The 15,994-nt window shown below is 46.6% G+C and overlaps 1 protein-coding gene across 1 annotated transcript in view; it reads left to right on the forward strand.

Annotated features, from left to right (window-relative positions):
* Kif1c (kinesin family member 1C) overlaps positions 1-15,994 on the forward strand; it is a 28,962-nt gene that overhangs the window by 7,599 nt on the left and 5,369 nt on the right. Inside the window, exons 16-18 of the mRNA XM_042680557.1 lie at positions 7,771-7,850; positions 10,801-10,895; positions 15,830-15,913. Of these exons, the coding sequence (XP_042536491.1) occupies positions 7,771-7,850; positions 10,801-10,895; positions 15,830-15,913 (259 nt within the window). The remainder of the gene's footprint in view (positions 1-7,770; positions 7,851-10,800; positions 10,896-15,829; positions 15,914-15,994) is intronic.

Raw genomic sequence — 15,994 nt, forward strand, 5'->3', positions numbered from 1 at the left:
CCTCTTACATCTCTGATCTGGCCCTTGCTCCTTCTGCGCCCTGTACCACTAACAAGTCCATGTTCTTCACTATCCTTGCTTTCTTTATCAGACAGTGATATAGAGGGTCCAGTGCTTATTAAACGCCTGTGAGGAAGGCCTTTGGAGCCCAGAGGATGATAGACTCCCTGCTTAGCTCTAAGTCTTTATGTGTATGTGTTCCTGCACAGAATTGGTCAGAATTCATTGATTGGGATTCATGAGAACCTACTCAATAGTGGTTATCTCAGAGAGAGGAGGGGGAACAGAGAAACGAGTTTGGTTGTCATAGGAACTTAGACTGGCATATGTTTTTCTGCCCTTTGGATTTTGTATCCTGTGCATATACTCACTATGCAAAAAATTAGCTCACAAATACATATTTTGAAAGGATAATTTAGAAGACAGGTAGAAAGGGGATGGAGGAGTGAGCATGACTCAGCGATTTTAAGTGTGGAAGGCTGGATTATAGATGGATGCAGGGGGGCCTGGAGACAGTGCATAGCTTCCTGGGAAAGGGGATTTGGGAAGTGGAGCCTGAAAGATGGGGTAATAAGGAGTAGGGACAAACTTCCGAATCCCCAGAGTACATGTTGGGGTGAGTAGGGGACACCGATGTTTGACATGTGCCTGCTAGGTAGTAGGTGCTCAGTAAAGCTTTGCTGAGAAGAACAGAAAAGGCAGGAATGGTCAGGCTCAGATGGGGATTGGAATGATGTTTAAAGTATCATAACTAGCTGGCATGTGACAGACACTGACCAGTCAGAATGGATGCTAGTTGTAGAAAATGAGCATAGCTGCCTGGTGTGATGACACTCCTATAATTCTAGTCCTCAGGAGGCAGAAGCAGGATTGAGAGTTGGAGATCATCCTGGGCTATAGCAAGACATTGTCTCCAACAACCAAAACTGAGAATGTAATACAGCTCATTGGAGTACTTGCTTATCAACTATAAGGCCAGGTTCAATCCCCAGTACTACACACAAAATAAAACAAGGCTAGCCCAGCTGATTGGTACATGTCAATGAAGGGCAGAGCAGGAACTTCCAGTCTCACCAGAGAAGCAGCCTTGCCTATCTGGTATATGATGCAAAGCAGCTAAGATCAGGGCTTAAGCAGACAGACTGCTCTCATACAAGTTAGGTCACTGGGGTCAGCCAAGAAGAGGTAGTAGATTTTCTCACAGAGGCCCTACTTTAATTTGAGAGGTCAGGCCTCACTAATTAAGAAACTGAAAACACTTCTTAAAAAAGGAAAGGGCTTTGCTTTGTCTGGCCCGCACCATAAAGTAAGGGAGAGAAGTGTGAGTAGATAATTTGGGGTGGCAGGCCAGGCTGAGAGCTCTTGTCCAGGACCAGGGTAATCAGGGCTTTGAAGTCCTGAGAAAGCTATAGACCCTTCTAGACGACAGCTACATCTTAGGAATCAGGGATGTAGATGGCTTCCAATTACCTTTGGGTGCCTGTAACTAGGACCCTTCTACTCAAATGGCAGGGTAGAAAAAAGCAAACAGAAAGAGGTGGGATGATTAGTGGGGTGCGTATTTCTTTCCCGAAGGACTTACCACTCTACAGGGATGCTAAAGCCCAGGGACCAAAAAGAGGATTTTTTTTTTTTTTTAATTAGTCATGGGGCTTGAACTAGGTCTGAGCCCTGTCCTTGAGCTCTTTTGCTCAAGGCTGGTGCTCTGCCACTTTGAGCTACCAGTGCCACTGCTGGTTTCATGAAGTTAATTGAAGATAAGAGTCTCATGGGGGCTTTCCTGTCTGGGCTGGCTTTGAACCTCAATCCTCAGATCTCAGCCTCCTGAGTAGCTAGGATTACAGGCGTAAGCTACTGGCACCTGGCTTAATTTTTTTTTATTTTTTTTGTTTTTGTTTTGTTTTAGCTGGTCCTGGGGCTTGAACTCTGCCTGGGCACTGTCCCTGAGCTTTTTTTTTTTTTTTTTTTTTGCCAGTCCTGGGCTTGAACTCTGGCCTGGGCCCTGTCCCTCAGCTCTTCAGCTCAAGGCAAGCACTCTACCACTGAACAACCTTCCCAGCCCTCCCTGAGCTTTAATGTGCAAGGCTTGCACTCTACCACTTGAACCACAGCTCCACTTCTGGCTTTTTTGGTAGTTTATTTAAGATACGAGTCTCATGGACTTTCCTGCCCAGGCTGGCTTTAAACTAAGATCCTCAGATTTCAACCTCCTGAGTAGCTAGGTTAAAGGTGTGAGCCACTGGGTACCTGGAAAAGGGAGGGTTCTTGTATTTATTGTACAGATAATAACAACATAACAGGGAAAACTTTCCAATAGTACTAAAAGGTGAGTACATTTTAGAAAGTCTCTTTTTCATCCTCAATTTTTCCTTCTCTTAGAGAAACTACTTTATCATTTCTTAATGTGTTCTCCTAGAGGCAGCCTGCATGCCCAGGCATGTATTACATACCTAATTATCCATGTGTGCACACATGTGGCCTCCCTTTTTAATAATAGTGGTTGCATACCTTGTTATCTCAAAGGTTACTTCACTTTTGACATTGTCTCAGAATATTCTGTCATGTAGATGTAGGATATCTTACTAGTTTCCTATTAGTGGGCATTTAGGTGTTTTTGATACTACAAACACTGCTACAGTGGTTAGACTTGAAAATTGGTGCTGTCTGTAAAAACAAATTCTAGAAGTAGACATTTGGGGTCAGATGGTGGTGGGGGGGGGTAAGAGGGGAATTGAGATGGAACCCAGAGTCTCATGCATGCTAGGCAAGTACTCTACCACTGAGTTACATTACTACTACCTCTACCTTTTTTTTTTTTTGGTGCTGATACCGGGATTTGAAGTCACAGTCTGAGGTGCTGTTCCTTAGTTTTTTTTTGCTTCAGGCTAGCACTCTACCACTTGAGCCACAGCTCCACTTCTGGCTTTTTGGTGGTTAATTAAAGATAAAAGTCCCAGATTGGCTTTGAATTGCAGTTCTTAGATTTCAGCCTCCTGAATAGCTGGGATTGTAAGTGTGTACCACCATGCCTAATTACTAAAGTGTCCCGTGAAGATTATAACCACCTGAATATATCTTCCAAGAGCAACATATAGGTACCTGTTTTTTTTTTTTTCTTTCTTTCTTCCCCCCCCCCCCCCCCCCACATTGTGATACTGGGGATACAGCCTGTGGCCTTGAGCGTACTAGGCAAGTGCCCCTACCACTGAGCTACATTCTTTCCCTTACCCTTTTTAACATACCACATTTATCAGTTTTTTTTTTTATTGTGAAAATTCCGTACAGAGGGGTTACAATGACATGGGCAAGGGTAATCAGAATTTTGTGTGTGTGTGTGTGTGTGTCGGTCATGGGGCTTGAACTCTGGGCCTGGGCACTGTCCCTCAGTTCTTCAGCTCAAGGCGAGCGCTCTACCACTTGAGCTACAGCGCTACTTCCAGTTTTCTAGTGGTTTATTGGAGATAGGAGTCTCATGGTCTTTCCTGCCCTGTCTGGCTTTGAACCTTGATCCTCACATCTCAGCCTCCTGAGTGGCTAGGATTACAGGTATGAGCCACTGGCGCCCGGCATAATCAGAGTTTTTGATCTTTGCAAGTGCGGTTGGTTAAAGGGTATCTTGTAGTAGTTCACATTTGCATTCTTCTCAAGGTGGTAAGGATGAATATACTCTCAAATGTTCAAATATTTCAGAAAGGAGAGTTAGATTCACTGGAGAAACAGGTTTGATATAGAAGTGGTTCTATCTTAGTAATGGTTGGGTGGAAAATTCAGTCTTGAGGTGAAACTACAGTTTGTTTTGGAGAAAGAGCCAGAACCCTTGTTCAGAATTTTGCTGGGACCCCAACATTAGCTTTAATGACTACATTCTTGTATGTGCATGTGTGTGCGGGTGTGTGCGTGCACATGTGCCAGTCCTGGGACTTAAGCTCAGGGCCTGGGCACTGTCCCTGAGCTGTTTTGCTGAAGGTTAGCACTCTGCCGTTTGAGCTACAGCTTCACTTCCAGCCTTTTTGGTACTTAAGAGTCACATGGACTTTCCTGCCTGACTTTGAACTGTGATCCTCAGATCTTTGCTTCCTGAGGATTACAGGCTTGAGCCACTAGTGCCCAGCACAATGATTTGCAAATCTTGTCCTGAGCTTTCTTCTTGGGCTAAAAAGTAGGGGGAACACAACCAGATTATCCGTTTCCTACCCCTAGCCCAGGCCTAATTGGTTTCCTGCTTATCTGTCTGACGCCCTCATCTTCTAGATAAGGTTTCATTTGAATAAAGAGTTGTGGGGCTGAACAGAAATTGAAAAGCACTGCCCCAAATCATGTCCTTTTCCCTAGGGATAGATCACATTCTGTTTCAGAGTCCATGAATGTCGGCCAGACCCAGAGCAGGTCTGACACTGCAGTGTAGAGAGTTTGTGAATGTCCCTTGAGGGAAGTATGGCAGTAGCAATTGTGGAGTGCCTAGGAAGAGCAGACTGTATGCCCAAGTGGACTGTGGGCACAGCTCTGGGTTCCTGTTGTGCTGGGTGAACCCCAAAGAAACCTGGAATCCTGGGCTGGGGAGGTGGCTCAGTGGTAGAATGCTTGCCCCACATGCATGAGGCCGACCCTGGGTTCAATTCCTCAGCATCACGTAAGCAGAAAAAAGCCAGAAGTGGCGCTGTGGCTCAAGTGGTAGGGTGCTAGCCTTGAGCTGAAGAGCTGAGGGACAGCGCCCAGACCCAGAGTTCAGGCCCACGACCAACCAAGAAAAAACAAAACAAAACTGGAATCCCCACTCCTATCTGTTCTTCCATGGTGCTCTGGTGTTTTTGTCTCTCTGTGTTTCGGGCTTCTATCAGACTTCTACTTTCTGCTTGTCTATACTTTTTTTTATTTTTTAATTTTTATTTATTTATTTTTGGTGACAGTACTGGGGGCTTGAACTCAGGGCGTAGGCACTTTCCCTCAACTTTTTTGCTCAAGGCTAGTGCTCTACTTCTTGAGCTCCAGCCCTCTACTTCTGGCTTTTTGGTAGTTAATTGAAGAGATAAGAGTCTTGTAAGAGCTGGTGACTGTACCTGTAATCTAGCTACTTAGGTTGCTGAGATCTGAGAATTGCAGCAAGGCAAGCCCAGGTAAGAGACTTCAATTAAACATCAGAAAAGCCAGAAGTGGAGCTGTGGTTCAAGTGATGGAATGCTAGTTTTGAGCAAAGCTCAGGGCAGCATTAAGACCCTGAGTTCAAACCCCAGAACTGATGGGCGCATATGTGTGTGTGTGCGTGTGTGTGCACACACAGAAAGAATCTCATGGGCTTTCCTGCCTGGGCTAGCTTTGAACCACAATCCTGAGTTGTTAGGATTACAGACATGCACCACTGACACTCGGCTTGTGCATATCCTCCAAGACCAGCCTTTCCCAGTCTTCTAAACCCCACCTTTCCTGCATTTTCTTCCTCTTTGTGTATAAGTTAACCCCAGAATACTGAGACATTCACCACCCGGAGAACCAGTGAATGAATTGCATGAACTAAGCAAGAATATGAGGTCAGAAACTATCACATCCATTTTTCCCATTTATAATGAACAGTATTTCTGTATCACGTTTTTGCTTCTCCCAGTTGGCTCTGATTTCCTTACTGACAGGTCAACCTCGACTGGACTTAGCTCATCTCTGTCCCATCCTGAACCTCACTGAGGTGAGGTAGAAAGCCATGTAGATCTTTATGTGCGAGGCAGGGTAACCTTCTTGGAAGGCTTAGGAAAGTGTGGAGGATGTGGCATTGAGACAGACAGATGTGAATTGGATGATTTTTGGCAAGTGGAGGTGAGGCCGGCAAGAGGCTGGTCAGTGCTGGTGGGAACATGGTAGGAGCAGTCGCACAGCAGCCTGGGATGCAGAAGTCCTGCTTTGTGTTCTGGAATGGGGCTCAGCAGTTGTGGGCAGGAGTACACAGCTGGGAGTGATCCCCAGAAAAGGGGCCTGGACAGGGGCACTAAGGTCCTTACGTCGAGGAGAAGCCAGGGTAAAGAAGCAGGGTTCAAGTCAAGTGGACATAGAGTGCTAACTAGAGAAGGTCTCTAGAGAAACAGTGGTGCATGGCACGGTATAGAGTGGAATATGGTCAGAGAGGGTAGGTTAAGCAGGCTGGAGGCAAGGATGGCACAGCAGCCATTGGGCAGGGTGGAAGAAGACTTCTCCCTCAGCATGACAGCCAGGGCACGAAGGACTGGTAAGAACAAAGGCTTATGCTACCCAGAGTTGCTTGTCTGGAAAAGGTGAAGTTGTTGGAACAAACAGAAGACAGGAAAAAGTACCTTGAAGTTGGAGAACGGGCTTTGTCTTCAGCACAGAGCCACATAATGAGCAGCCAGGAATTTGGAGTGGATTTGGCTAGGGAGGCCTTGGGCAGGCACAGCACCAGATGGCTGAGGGGCCCTTACTTCTGCCCTACAGGCCCAGGGAGGGGAAGTGTCAAGGGAAGAGTTGGGGAATCTGCTTTTGAAATGGATTGTTTCATTTCTAAATCGAGGTAATGGCCCTATTTTTAAATTGCAATTACAAAGGTAATCTGTGATTTGAGAGGATTTTATTCAAACTCATGTAAGAATCTTGATTTTAAAAAATTGGAACATCAAAATAGAATTGGACCATGTTAAAAAAAATTACAAGATTTATTTTTTGTCAGTCATGGAGCTTGAACTCTGGGCCTAGGCACTGTCCCTGAGCTCTTCAGCTCAAGGCAAGCACTCTACCACTTGAACCAAAGCGCCACTTCTGGTTTTCTGGTGGTTTATTGGAGTTTAAGAATCTCATGGACTTTTTTTGTTTGTTTTCATTTTTTGCTGGTCTTGGACCTGAACTCTGGGCCTGGATGCTGTGCCTCAGCTCTTCAGCTCAAGTCCAGTGCTCTACCACTTGAGCCACTGCATCACTTCCAGCTTTTTCTGCTTATGTGGTGCTGAGGTGTCAAACGCACGGCCTCATGCATGCGAGACAAATACTTTACCACTAAGCCACCTTCCCAGCCCCTCATGGACTTTTTGAACTGCGATCCTCAGTTCTCAGCCTCCTGAATAGCTAGGATTATAGGTGTGAGCCACCAGCCACCAGTACTAGGCAAGCTACAACTTATTTTTTTTTTTTGTCTGTCATATGGAGCTTGAACTCTGGGCCTGAGCGCTGTTCCTCAGCTCTTCAGCTCAAGGCTAGCACGCTACCACTTGAGCCACAGCTCCACTTCCGGTTTTCTGGTGATTTATTGGAGATAAGAGCTTCACAGACTTTCCTGCACCAGCTGGCTTTGAACCGAGATCCTCAGATCTCAGACTCCTGAGTAGCTAGGATTACAGGCATGAACCACTAGTGCCACGCAAGCTACAAGATTTTGAGGGAAGAAATAATGGGACTTGGAGGACTGAGGAAAATGGGGAGGAAGACGGCAGTGTAGGTGGGTTCCCAGGCTGCCTCCCAGTCCTGGAGCCTGGTGAGTTGAGGTACTTTTAGAGAAATGGATCTTGGGAAGGGATGCTGACCTGGGAGGGGTGGGAAGAGGATGTGCTTTGTAGACCCAGTTGTGTAAGAAGAGGAGGACAGACTGTTGGTTGGAATTGCTTCTTAGGCAGGAGGGAGGGTGGGAAGACTCCTGTCCATCCCCAGCCAGTGGAAGCAGGGTGAGCTGCAGGTGGTGCCAGAACTTGAAGGACTGGCTACTCAGATGCCTTTGCTCCCTTCTTTGTGTCCACCCAGCTCTTACTAACCTTCCCTGACCATTCTTCTTTCCACCCTCAGACTCCTCACCTGGTGAACCTGAATGAGGACCCCTTGATGTCTGAATGTCTCCTCTACCACATCAAAGATGGTGTAACAAGGTAAATATGCCCAGTAACTTGGGAGTGTCCTTTCCTTTTGGGGTGTAGCTGCAGAGGGATGGCTACATTGTTAACTCCCTTTTCTAGTGGTCACCGGAAATACCCCCAGATCTCTGGGCAGCTATTTCTTCAACCTTGATTCCTCTCTAAGCACGTGTGCACATGCACATGTACACTATAATATGCTGGATCCAAAAGAGACTTCAAGACACCCAGTTAAAGGAGCTAGGAACTTTATTACCACCGTGTGGGGACCACTTCCTATCACCAGGAAAGTAGGAGAATGTCCTTGAGCTCAGGGTAGGATTTTTCTTTTTTTTTGGTGGGTTGTGGGGCCTGAACTCGGCCTGGGCACTGTCCCTCCGCTCTTCAGTTTAAGACTAGCGCCCTACCGCTTGAGCCACAGTGCCACTTCCAGCTTTTTCTGCTTATGTGGTGCTGAGGAATCAAACCCAGGGCCTCATGCATGTGAGTCAAGCACTCTACCACTGAGCCAACTTCCCAGCCCTAGGATTTTTTTTTTTCTTTTGGGTCCAGTCATGGGGCCTGAACTCTGGGCCTGGGCACTGTCCCTCAGCTCTTCAGCTCAAGGCTAGTGCTCTACCACCTGAGCCACAGCGCCACTTTTGGCTTTTTTTCTTTTTGCTTATGTGGTGCTGAGGAATCGAACCCAGGACCTCATGCATGCAAGGCAAGCGCTCTACCACTGAGCCACCTTCCCAGCCCCCTAGGATGGGTTTTGTTTTGTTTTGTTTTGTTTTGTTTTGTTTGGTCGGTCATGGGGCTTGAACTCTGGGCCTGGGCGCTGTCCCTCAGCTCTTCAGCTCAAGGCGAGCTCTCTACCACTTGAGCTACAGCGCCACTTCCGGTTTTCTAGTGGTTTATTGGAGATAAGAGTCTCACGGTCTTTCCTGCCCAGGCTGGCTTTGAACCGAGATTCTCAGATCTCAGCCTCCTGAGTAGCTAGGATTACAGGCGTGAGCCACCGGCGCCGGCTAGGATGGGTTTTTATAGGGTTAGGTTACATAGAGTTACATAGGTGAGTCATGCAAAGCAGATTTGGCACATTTTTATTGATTATAGTTATATGACCTTTAAATTCATTTGTTCTGTATGGTAAATATCACACATAATAATTTGCAATAGGCAGCCCATAGTGGGACCACTCAGTGGTGGTCTTCCATTGGTGGGCTTAAGGCCCTGTTACTGAGGCAAACAAGCAAGGTTACAGAAGCAAATCATAGCAAAAACATAGCCTTGAGTCACAGGAGCATAGGCAAAACAGAATCTTGACTTGGTCAGCATGACCAATACTATCAATGCTATTGACACTATTACAGAAATGATTTTTATTATAAGCTCGCTCCTGACTAATACTAAACTCAGTGCAGCTGGTGGTAAGCCTCAAGGTTGTCAACAGCCTTCTGCAAAGCTGCCAGCTTGGTAAACTTAAGTGAGGGAGAGATGTTCTTTTGCTTTCTGGCAGGGATGGAGAAGGGGCAAAGGCTGACCAGTAGTCAGCCTTTGGGGTTTTTCTTTACCAAGAGGTTTTGCCCTTTATCAATAATTTTGTTCTGTTTTCTGATTTCACATTTTAGTTCCCGTGGATAGTCTTTTCCTAGGGATAAGGAAATTCAGGGGCGAGAGTAAATTTCCAACAGCAGGAGGGCCTGAGGCCAGACAATAGGAGGAATTTTCTGCCAGTGAATAGCAGCTCAGATATTACATGTGCGCCAGTAATCCTGGTGCTTGAACTCAGGGCCTGGGTTCTGTCCCTGAACTTTTTGGCTCAAGGCTAGTACTTTAACCTGGAGCCATAGCTCCACTTCTGGCTGTAAGAAGTAATGGGAAGTAAGAGTCTCATAGACTTTTTTTTTTTGGGTCCGGTTGTGGGGCCTGAACTCTGGGCCTGGGCGCTGTCCCTCAGCTCTTCAGCTCAAGGCTAGCGCTCTACCACTTGAGCCACAGAGCCACTTCCGGCTTTTTTTTCTTTTTGCTTATGTGGTGCTGAGGAATCGAACCCAGGGCCTCAGGCATGCAAGGCAAGCGCTTTACCACTGAGCCAACTTCCCAGCCCCTCTCATAGACTTTTCTGTCTGGCCTGGTTTTGAATCTTGATCCTCAAATCTCAGCCTCATAAGTAGCTAGGATTATAGGCTTGAGCCATTGGTGCCCAACTTTTTAATTTTAATTTTGTTGATACTGGGGATTAAACTCGGGACCCTGTGCACTACCGTTAGTGCTCTACCACTGAGCCTCCTGGCTTTTTGACAGTTGATGACCTGCTTCCTCTGGCTGTCTGTGTCCCTCAGTTTGGTGAGGACAGGATACTCTTCTTGGAACCAAATGAGTCCAGCATTATGGGATTGCTCCTGATATACTAGAGCAGGAGAGTTGGGGGAGATGGACCACCACATTTTTTCCCTACCACCATGATCTTGTTCCTTGCTGGGATTCTCTGTAGATGAGGGAGAAGGGTCATACAACCTGGCCTTACGTTATCAAGGGGCAGTGTCCACAGCAGCCTCCTGGTAGAAAGCATTGCCAGCTAATGTGTATGAAGTGGTGGGGCTCAGTACATCCTGCAGTTAAAGGGGCCAGGCACTCCATTCCTTCCTACAACAGGTTTTGCAGCTATCCTGGGTGATCATTGTAGGTAGAAAAGTGAGTCCTCAGGGTGATCAGTCCTAAGGGTATACAAGGTCATGACTGATGGGGCCATCTAGTACAGGCTCACTTCTCATCTTTATTGTATAATTTTAGGGATAGGCAGCTTCACTACTGCTCATGTGCATGATCTTAGCCAGTTACTTCCTCTCCCTGAGCCTCAGTTTCCTTATTTGTAAGATGGGAATAATTATGCTTATTGACTAGGATGAGTTGGTGCTTAGGAGAGGCCTGGCAAAAAACCTAGAACATGCTTAGAAAGTATTGGCTGTTGCTTCTCCAGAGTTGGCCAGTTAGATGTGGACATCAAGCTGACCGGACAGTTCATCCAGGAACAACACTGTGTGTTCCGAAGCCTTCCTCAGCCAGATGGAGAAGGTAATGGTGTGGAAGGGGATAGGAAAGATGGGTGGCATGTGGGCTGGACATTGGGGAGTTTAGCCACGTATGGGGATGCATCTTCATTCTTGGGACTCCAAGCTCAAGGGTCTGGCTCTCTGCATGGCTGATAGACCACTATGGCATGTCAGAGGGTGGGATTTTGATGAGGAGGAAATGCCTAAATATATATACATATATATGTATGTATATATATATACACTTATTTATTTAATTTATTTTTTGCTGCTCCTGGGGCTTGAACTCTGGGCCTGGGTGCTGTCCCCGAGCTTCTTTTGCTCAAGGCTAATGCTCTACCACTTGAGCCACAGCACTACTTCCAGCTTTTTCTATGTATGTGGTACTGAGGAATTGAATCCAAGGCTTCATGAATGCTAGACAAACACTTTACTAATAGGCTACATTCCTAGCCCTCCAGCTTTTTTTAAAAATAGTTTATTGGAAATAAAAGTCTCATGGAGTTTCCTGCCTGGGCTGGCTTTGAACCATGATCCTCAGATCTCAGCCTCTTGAGTAGCTAGGATTACACGTGTGAGCCACTGGTGCTGAGCTTGTATATAATTTAAATAGTATCCTAGTTGTTGTGTGTGAAAGCCTGGATTTGTTTCAGTGGGATATCTGAACCTGCATTGATTCCTTTGTGACAAAAGTTTTCTGAGTGTTAAAAAGCCCACATGTCTCTGTGGTTCCAAAGCTTGAAGAGCCTTTATTTTAGCCTTAAATGTGGGCAGAGAGTGTTAGGAATCACAGACCCTAAGAGTGAAGGTGGTAGCCTTTCTGACCAAGGAACAAAGCAGTGCTTGTGAAGTTCAGGATGGTTCTGTTTTGGGTTTTAGTTTAGAGTTGGTGGTGATTGAATTCAGAGCCTCATACATGCTGGACAAGCACTTTACTACTGAGCCACATTCCCAGCCCTACCATATTCTTGACAGTTCTTCTTTTTTTTTTGGCCAGTCCTGGGGCTTGAACTCAGGGCCTAGGCTCTGTCCCTGAGCGTCTTTTGCTCAAGGCTAGCACTCTACCACTAGAGCCACAGCGCCACTTCCAGTTTTTCCTGTGTATGTGGTACTGAGGAATCGAACCCAGGGCCTCATGCATGCAAGGCAAGCACTCTACCACTGAGCCACCTTCCCAGCCCCCTACCATATTCTTTTCTTTTCTTTTTCTTTTTTTGCCGGTCCTGGGTCCTGAACTCTGGGCCTGAGCACTGTCCCTCAGCTCTTCAGCTCAAGGCTAGCACTCTACCACTCAAGTCAGAGTGACACTTCCAGCTTTTTCTGCTTATGTGGTGCTAAGGAATCGAACCCAGGGCTTCATGCATGCAAGGCAAGCAGTCTACCACTGAGCCACCTCCCCAGCCCCTCTACCATATTCTTAAAAGTAAGAAATAAGCTGGGTACCAGTGTCATATGTCTGTAGTCCTAGCTACTCAGGAGACTGAGATCTGAGGATTGCAGTTCAAAGCCAGCCTGAGCAGGAAAGTCTGTGAGACTCATCTCCAATTAACCACTAAAAAAATCCAGAAGTGGTACTGTCGCTCAAAGTGGTAGAGGGCTAACTTTGAGCAAAAGAGCTCAAGGACAGCACCCAGTCCCTGACTTCATGCCTCAGAACTGACAGAAAAAAAAAAAGCCAGGCGCTGGTAGCTCATGCCTGTAATCCTAACTGCTCAAGAGGCTGAGATCTCAGGATCGTGGTTCAAAGCCAGAAAAGTCCGTGAAACTCTTATCTCCAGTTAACCACCAGAAAACTGGAAGCGGCACTGTGGCTCAATTGGTAGAGTGCTGGCCTTGAGTGAAGAACACAGGGACAGTGCGCAGGCCCAGAGTTCAAGCCCCATGACCAACAACAAAAAAAAGAAAAAATGGCATGGTGGTACATGCCTATAGTCTCAGCTACTATGGAGGCCGAGGTAGGTGAACTGCTTGAGCCCAAGAGTTTAGGGTTAGTTTGAGAAGAGTGTGGAATCACTGTCTTCAAAGAAAAGAATAAGCTAGGTACAATGACTGCCACCTGTAATCCTTCTAGTTACTCAGGAGGCTAAAGAGCAAGAGGATCAAGCTGAGGCCAGTTCAGGATAAATGTGCATGAGATCCCATCTCAATTAGTAGCTGGGAAAGTGGTATTTACATTCCATTTTAGCTACATAGGAGGCATAAATAGGATCGTGATTCAGGCTGGCATGGGTAAAACAAGACCTTATTTTAAAACAAAAACAAGCAAAATGTGATGGAAGCGTGGCTCAAGTGGTAGAGCACCTACCAGGCAACCTCAGAGCCCTGAATTTAAACCCTAGTATCACCAAAAAAAAAACCCAAAACAAAAATGACACTGTCATGTGGCTCGCAGGTTTAAGATTTGCCAATTGGGTTCCTGTCTGGTTCAGGGTCAGCAGATTAGCTTTGGTATTCTGGTGTGATTTAAGTCCCCAGTGACAGCAAGTGCTTCCGGCATTGGGCTGAAAGCTGTTGAACCAGTTCAGTGCAGTGAGTTATTGCTGAGTTCCTCTTCTGTGGTTACCTCAAGTCATGTGCTGGAAGAGATTACAAAGCCATACAAGGCCTGAGGATTGAGCCCACTATCCAAGAGCTCAGTGTATTTGAAGAAAGGGCAGACATGTGCAAGACTGTTAAATAAATTGATATTTAGTATGTATTTTCTCACAAAACTCACAGGTGATAGAACAGAGGCTTTTGGTAAGGTAATTTGCTCAAGATTACACAGAGAACAGAACTGGATTTCAGTACAGGACAGGAGGGTTACAGGGCTCTGCCTTAGGCTGCTGGGTTGACAGGACGAGGACTGCCCTGACTAGGCTGGAGAAATCATCTGACTTGATCGTATTTTCTGTCCATAACACCTATCCTGTTAGAGGGGACTTTAGATTATCTGCTTTGAAAAATTATTAGAATTAGCCAGGTGCTTGTAGCTCATGCCCATAATCCTCGCTGCTCAGAAGGTTAAGATCTGAGAATCATGGTTCCAAGTCAGCTTGGGTGGGAAAATCCATGAGCTGTAAGTGGAGCTGTGGCTCGAGTGGTAGAGCATTAGCCTTGAGCACAAAAGCTCAGGGACAGTGCTGAGGCCCTGAGTTCAACCTCCAGGATCAGTACACACACACTCTAGAATTAAATGACTTAAAATTACCTTGTTTGCCAGGCCCCAGTGGCCCACGCCTGTCATCCTAACTACTCAGGAGGTTGAGATCTGAGGATCTTGGCTCAAAGCCAGCCTGGGAGGAAGGTGTGTGAGACTCTTATCTCCAGTTAACCACCCCAAAAAGCCTGAAGTAGAGGGGTGGCTCAAGTGGTAAAGTGCTTACCTTGAGCAAAAAAGCTCAATGACACCACCCAGGCCCCTGAGTTCAAGCCTCAGGCCTGGTGCGTGGGTGTGCACACGCGTGCATTCATGCATACACACACACACACACACACACACACACACACTTTATCATCTGTCTTACCAACCAGAGGTAAGCTCTGTGCTAGCAGGGATTTGGGGTTTTTATCTCTGTGTTAGTTCACTTCCAGGGTCTCATCAGATAGGGCCTAGCATATAGTAGGGATGTAATATTTTTGCAAAACCAGTAAGGCATTTGCGGGGAGGGGGGGGGGGGCTGGGAAGGTGGCTCAGTGGTAGAGCACTTGCCTTGCATGCTCGAGGCCCTGGGTTCAATTCCTCAGCACCACATAAGAAAAAAGCCGGAAGTGGCGCTGTGTCTCAAGTAGAGTGCTAGCCTTGAGCTGAAGAGCTGAGGGACAGCACCCAGGCCCAGAGTTCAGGCCCCACGACCGGACCCAAAAAAAAAAGTAAGGCATTTGGGGGCAGGTAGGAAATAAGGAAGTGAAGGTGGGGTAAACTGGTGTCTATCCTAACCTGTGTTGTTCCCCTACATACAGTGACGCACTTAGCTGTCTCTTTCCTAGTCCTCATCCTTGCCAACATTTCTGCCCATTGAAAGCTGAGTCCTCCTTTGAGCATTGACTGGAAGGTTGCCACTTTCACATAAACCTGTCCATTCTTCTTCTCCTAAGCTGAGCTCTCTGCTGTCTTTATTGTACCTTCATATCAGCAGTCCCCATCTCTGGCTGCTATTAAAACTCATTCCAGTTTCCATATTATTGTGTACATAACAACAAATCATGTTTGCTTATTATTTTATGACTTGTTTATTTGTGCTACTCAGCACTCTATAAATAAAGATTGCATTATACCGTTTTATAGAAGATCTAGACGTTAGGTGACTTGCTCAGCATCCCTGGATGAGTCTTGCACAGGCTGGGTCTTCTGGATATGAGGCCCCTCAGTAGCCACCATTCCTCAAGGCAGGAAGCTGCTTCATACTTGTTCATGTCCCCAGCAAGCAGCAGACTCAGTGATTGGCACTGTAGGGTATGTTCACAAACATTTGGATTAAGTTCAGTGTGTCTTGTATGTTGACTGCGGCTTGAGAAGATCAGACAGGTGGTAGTTTGCAAGAAGCATCTGACAGAGAAGTAGGCTGGGAGCCTGCTGGATGCATCTAAGCCTGGCTGGGGATAATGTCAGTAGGAAAGATAGAAGTAATATTTCAAGGCAGAAGTAACAGGACCTCTGCCCAGTTGAACTTGGGAATGAAGTCTTCTGAGAATACTTGTTTTTTGTTTTGCTTTGTTTTGTTTTGCTGGGGAAGGTGGTGGAGGGTGAGCAGGGAGTCACTGCAGTTGTAGTTGCAGTTAGGGCTCTAACCCTCCTTCTGCTCTTCCTTTCCTGTGCTGCCTGCCTTCAGAGGGGACATGGCACCCTCACAGGTACTGGGGGGGTGGTGTGGGTGATGCATGTGTGGTTTGGGGTGATAAGACAAGGTGGGAGTCTGACCACCGCCTGCCTTCCCCAGGGTCTAACCTCTCTCCTTCCTTTCTCCCTCCACTCAGTGGTGGTCACCTTGGAGCCTTGTGAAGGAGCAGAGACGTATGTCAATGGGAAGCTTGTGACGGAGCCGCTGGTGCTAAAGTCAGGTAGAAGCACAACAGCAGAAGCTGGGGGTAACTCAGAGGGAGAGTGCTTGTCTAGCATATACAAGCTAGATCTCTTGTGCC

The sequence above is a fragment of the Dipodomys spectabilis genome, unplaced genomic scaffold, assembly GCF_019054845.1.
Source record: "Dipodomys spectabilis isolate Male_0828 unplaced genomic scaffold, ASM1905484v1 ptg000062l, whole genome shotgun sequence".
In the NCBI taxonomy this organism is placed as follows: domain Eukaryota; kingdom Metazoa; phylum Chordata; class Mammalia; order Rodentia; family Heteromyidae; genus Dipodomys; species Dipodomys spectabilis.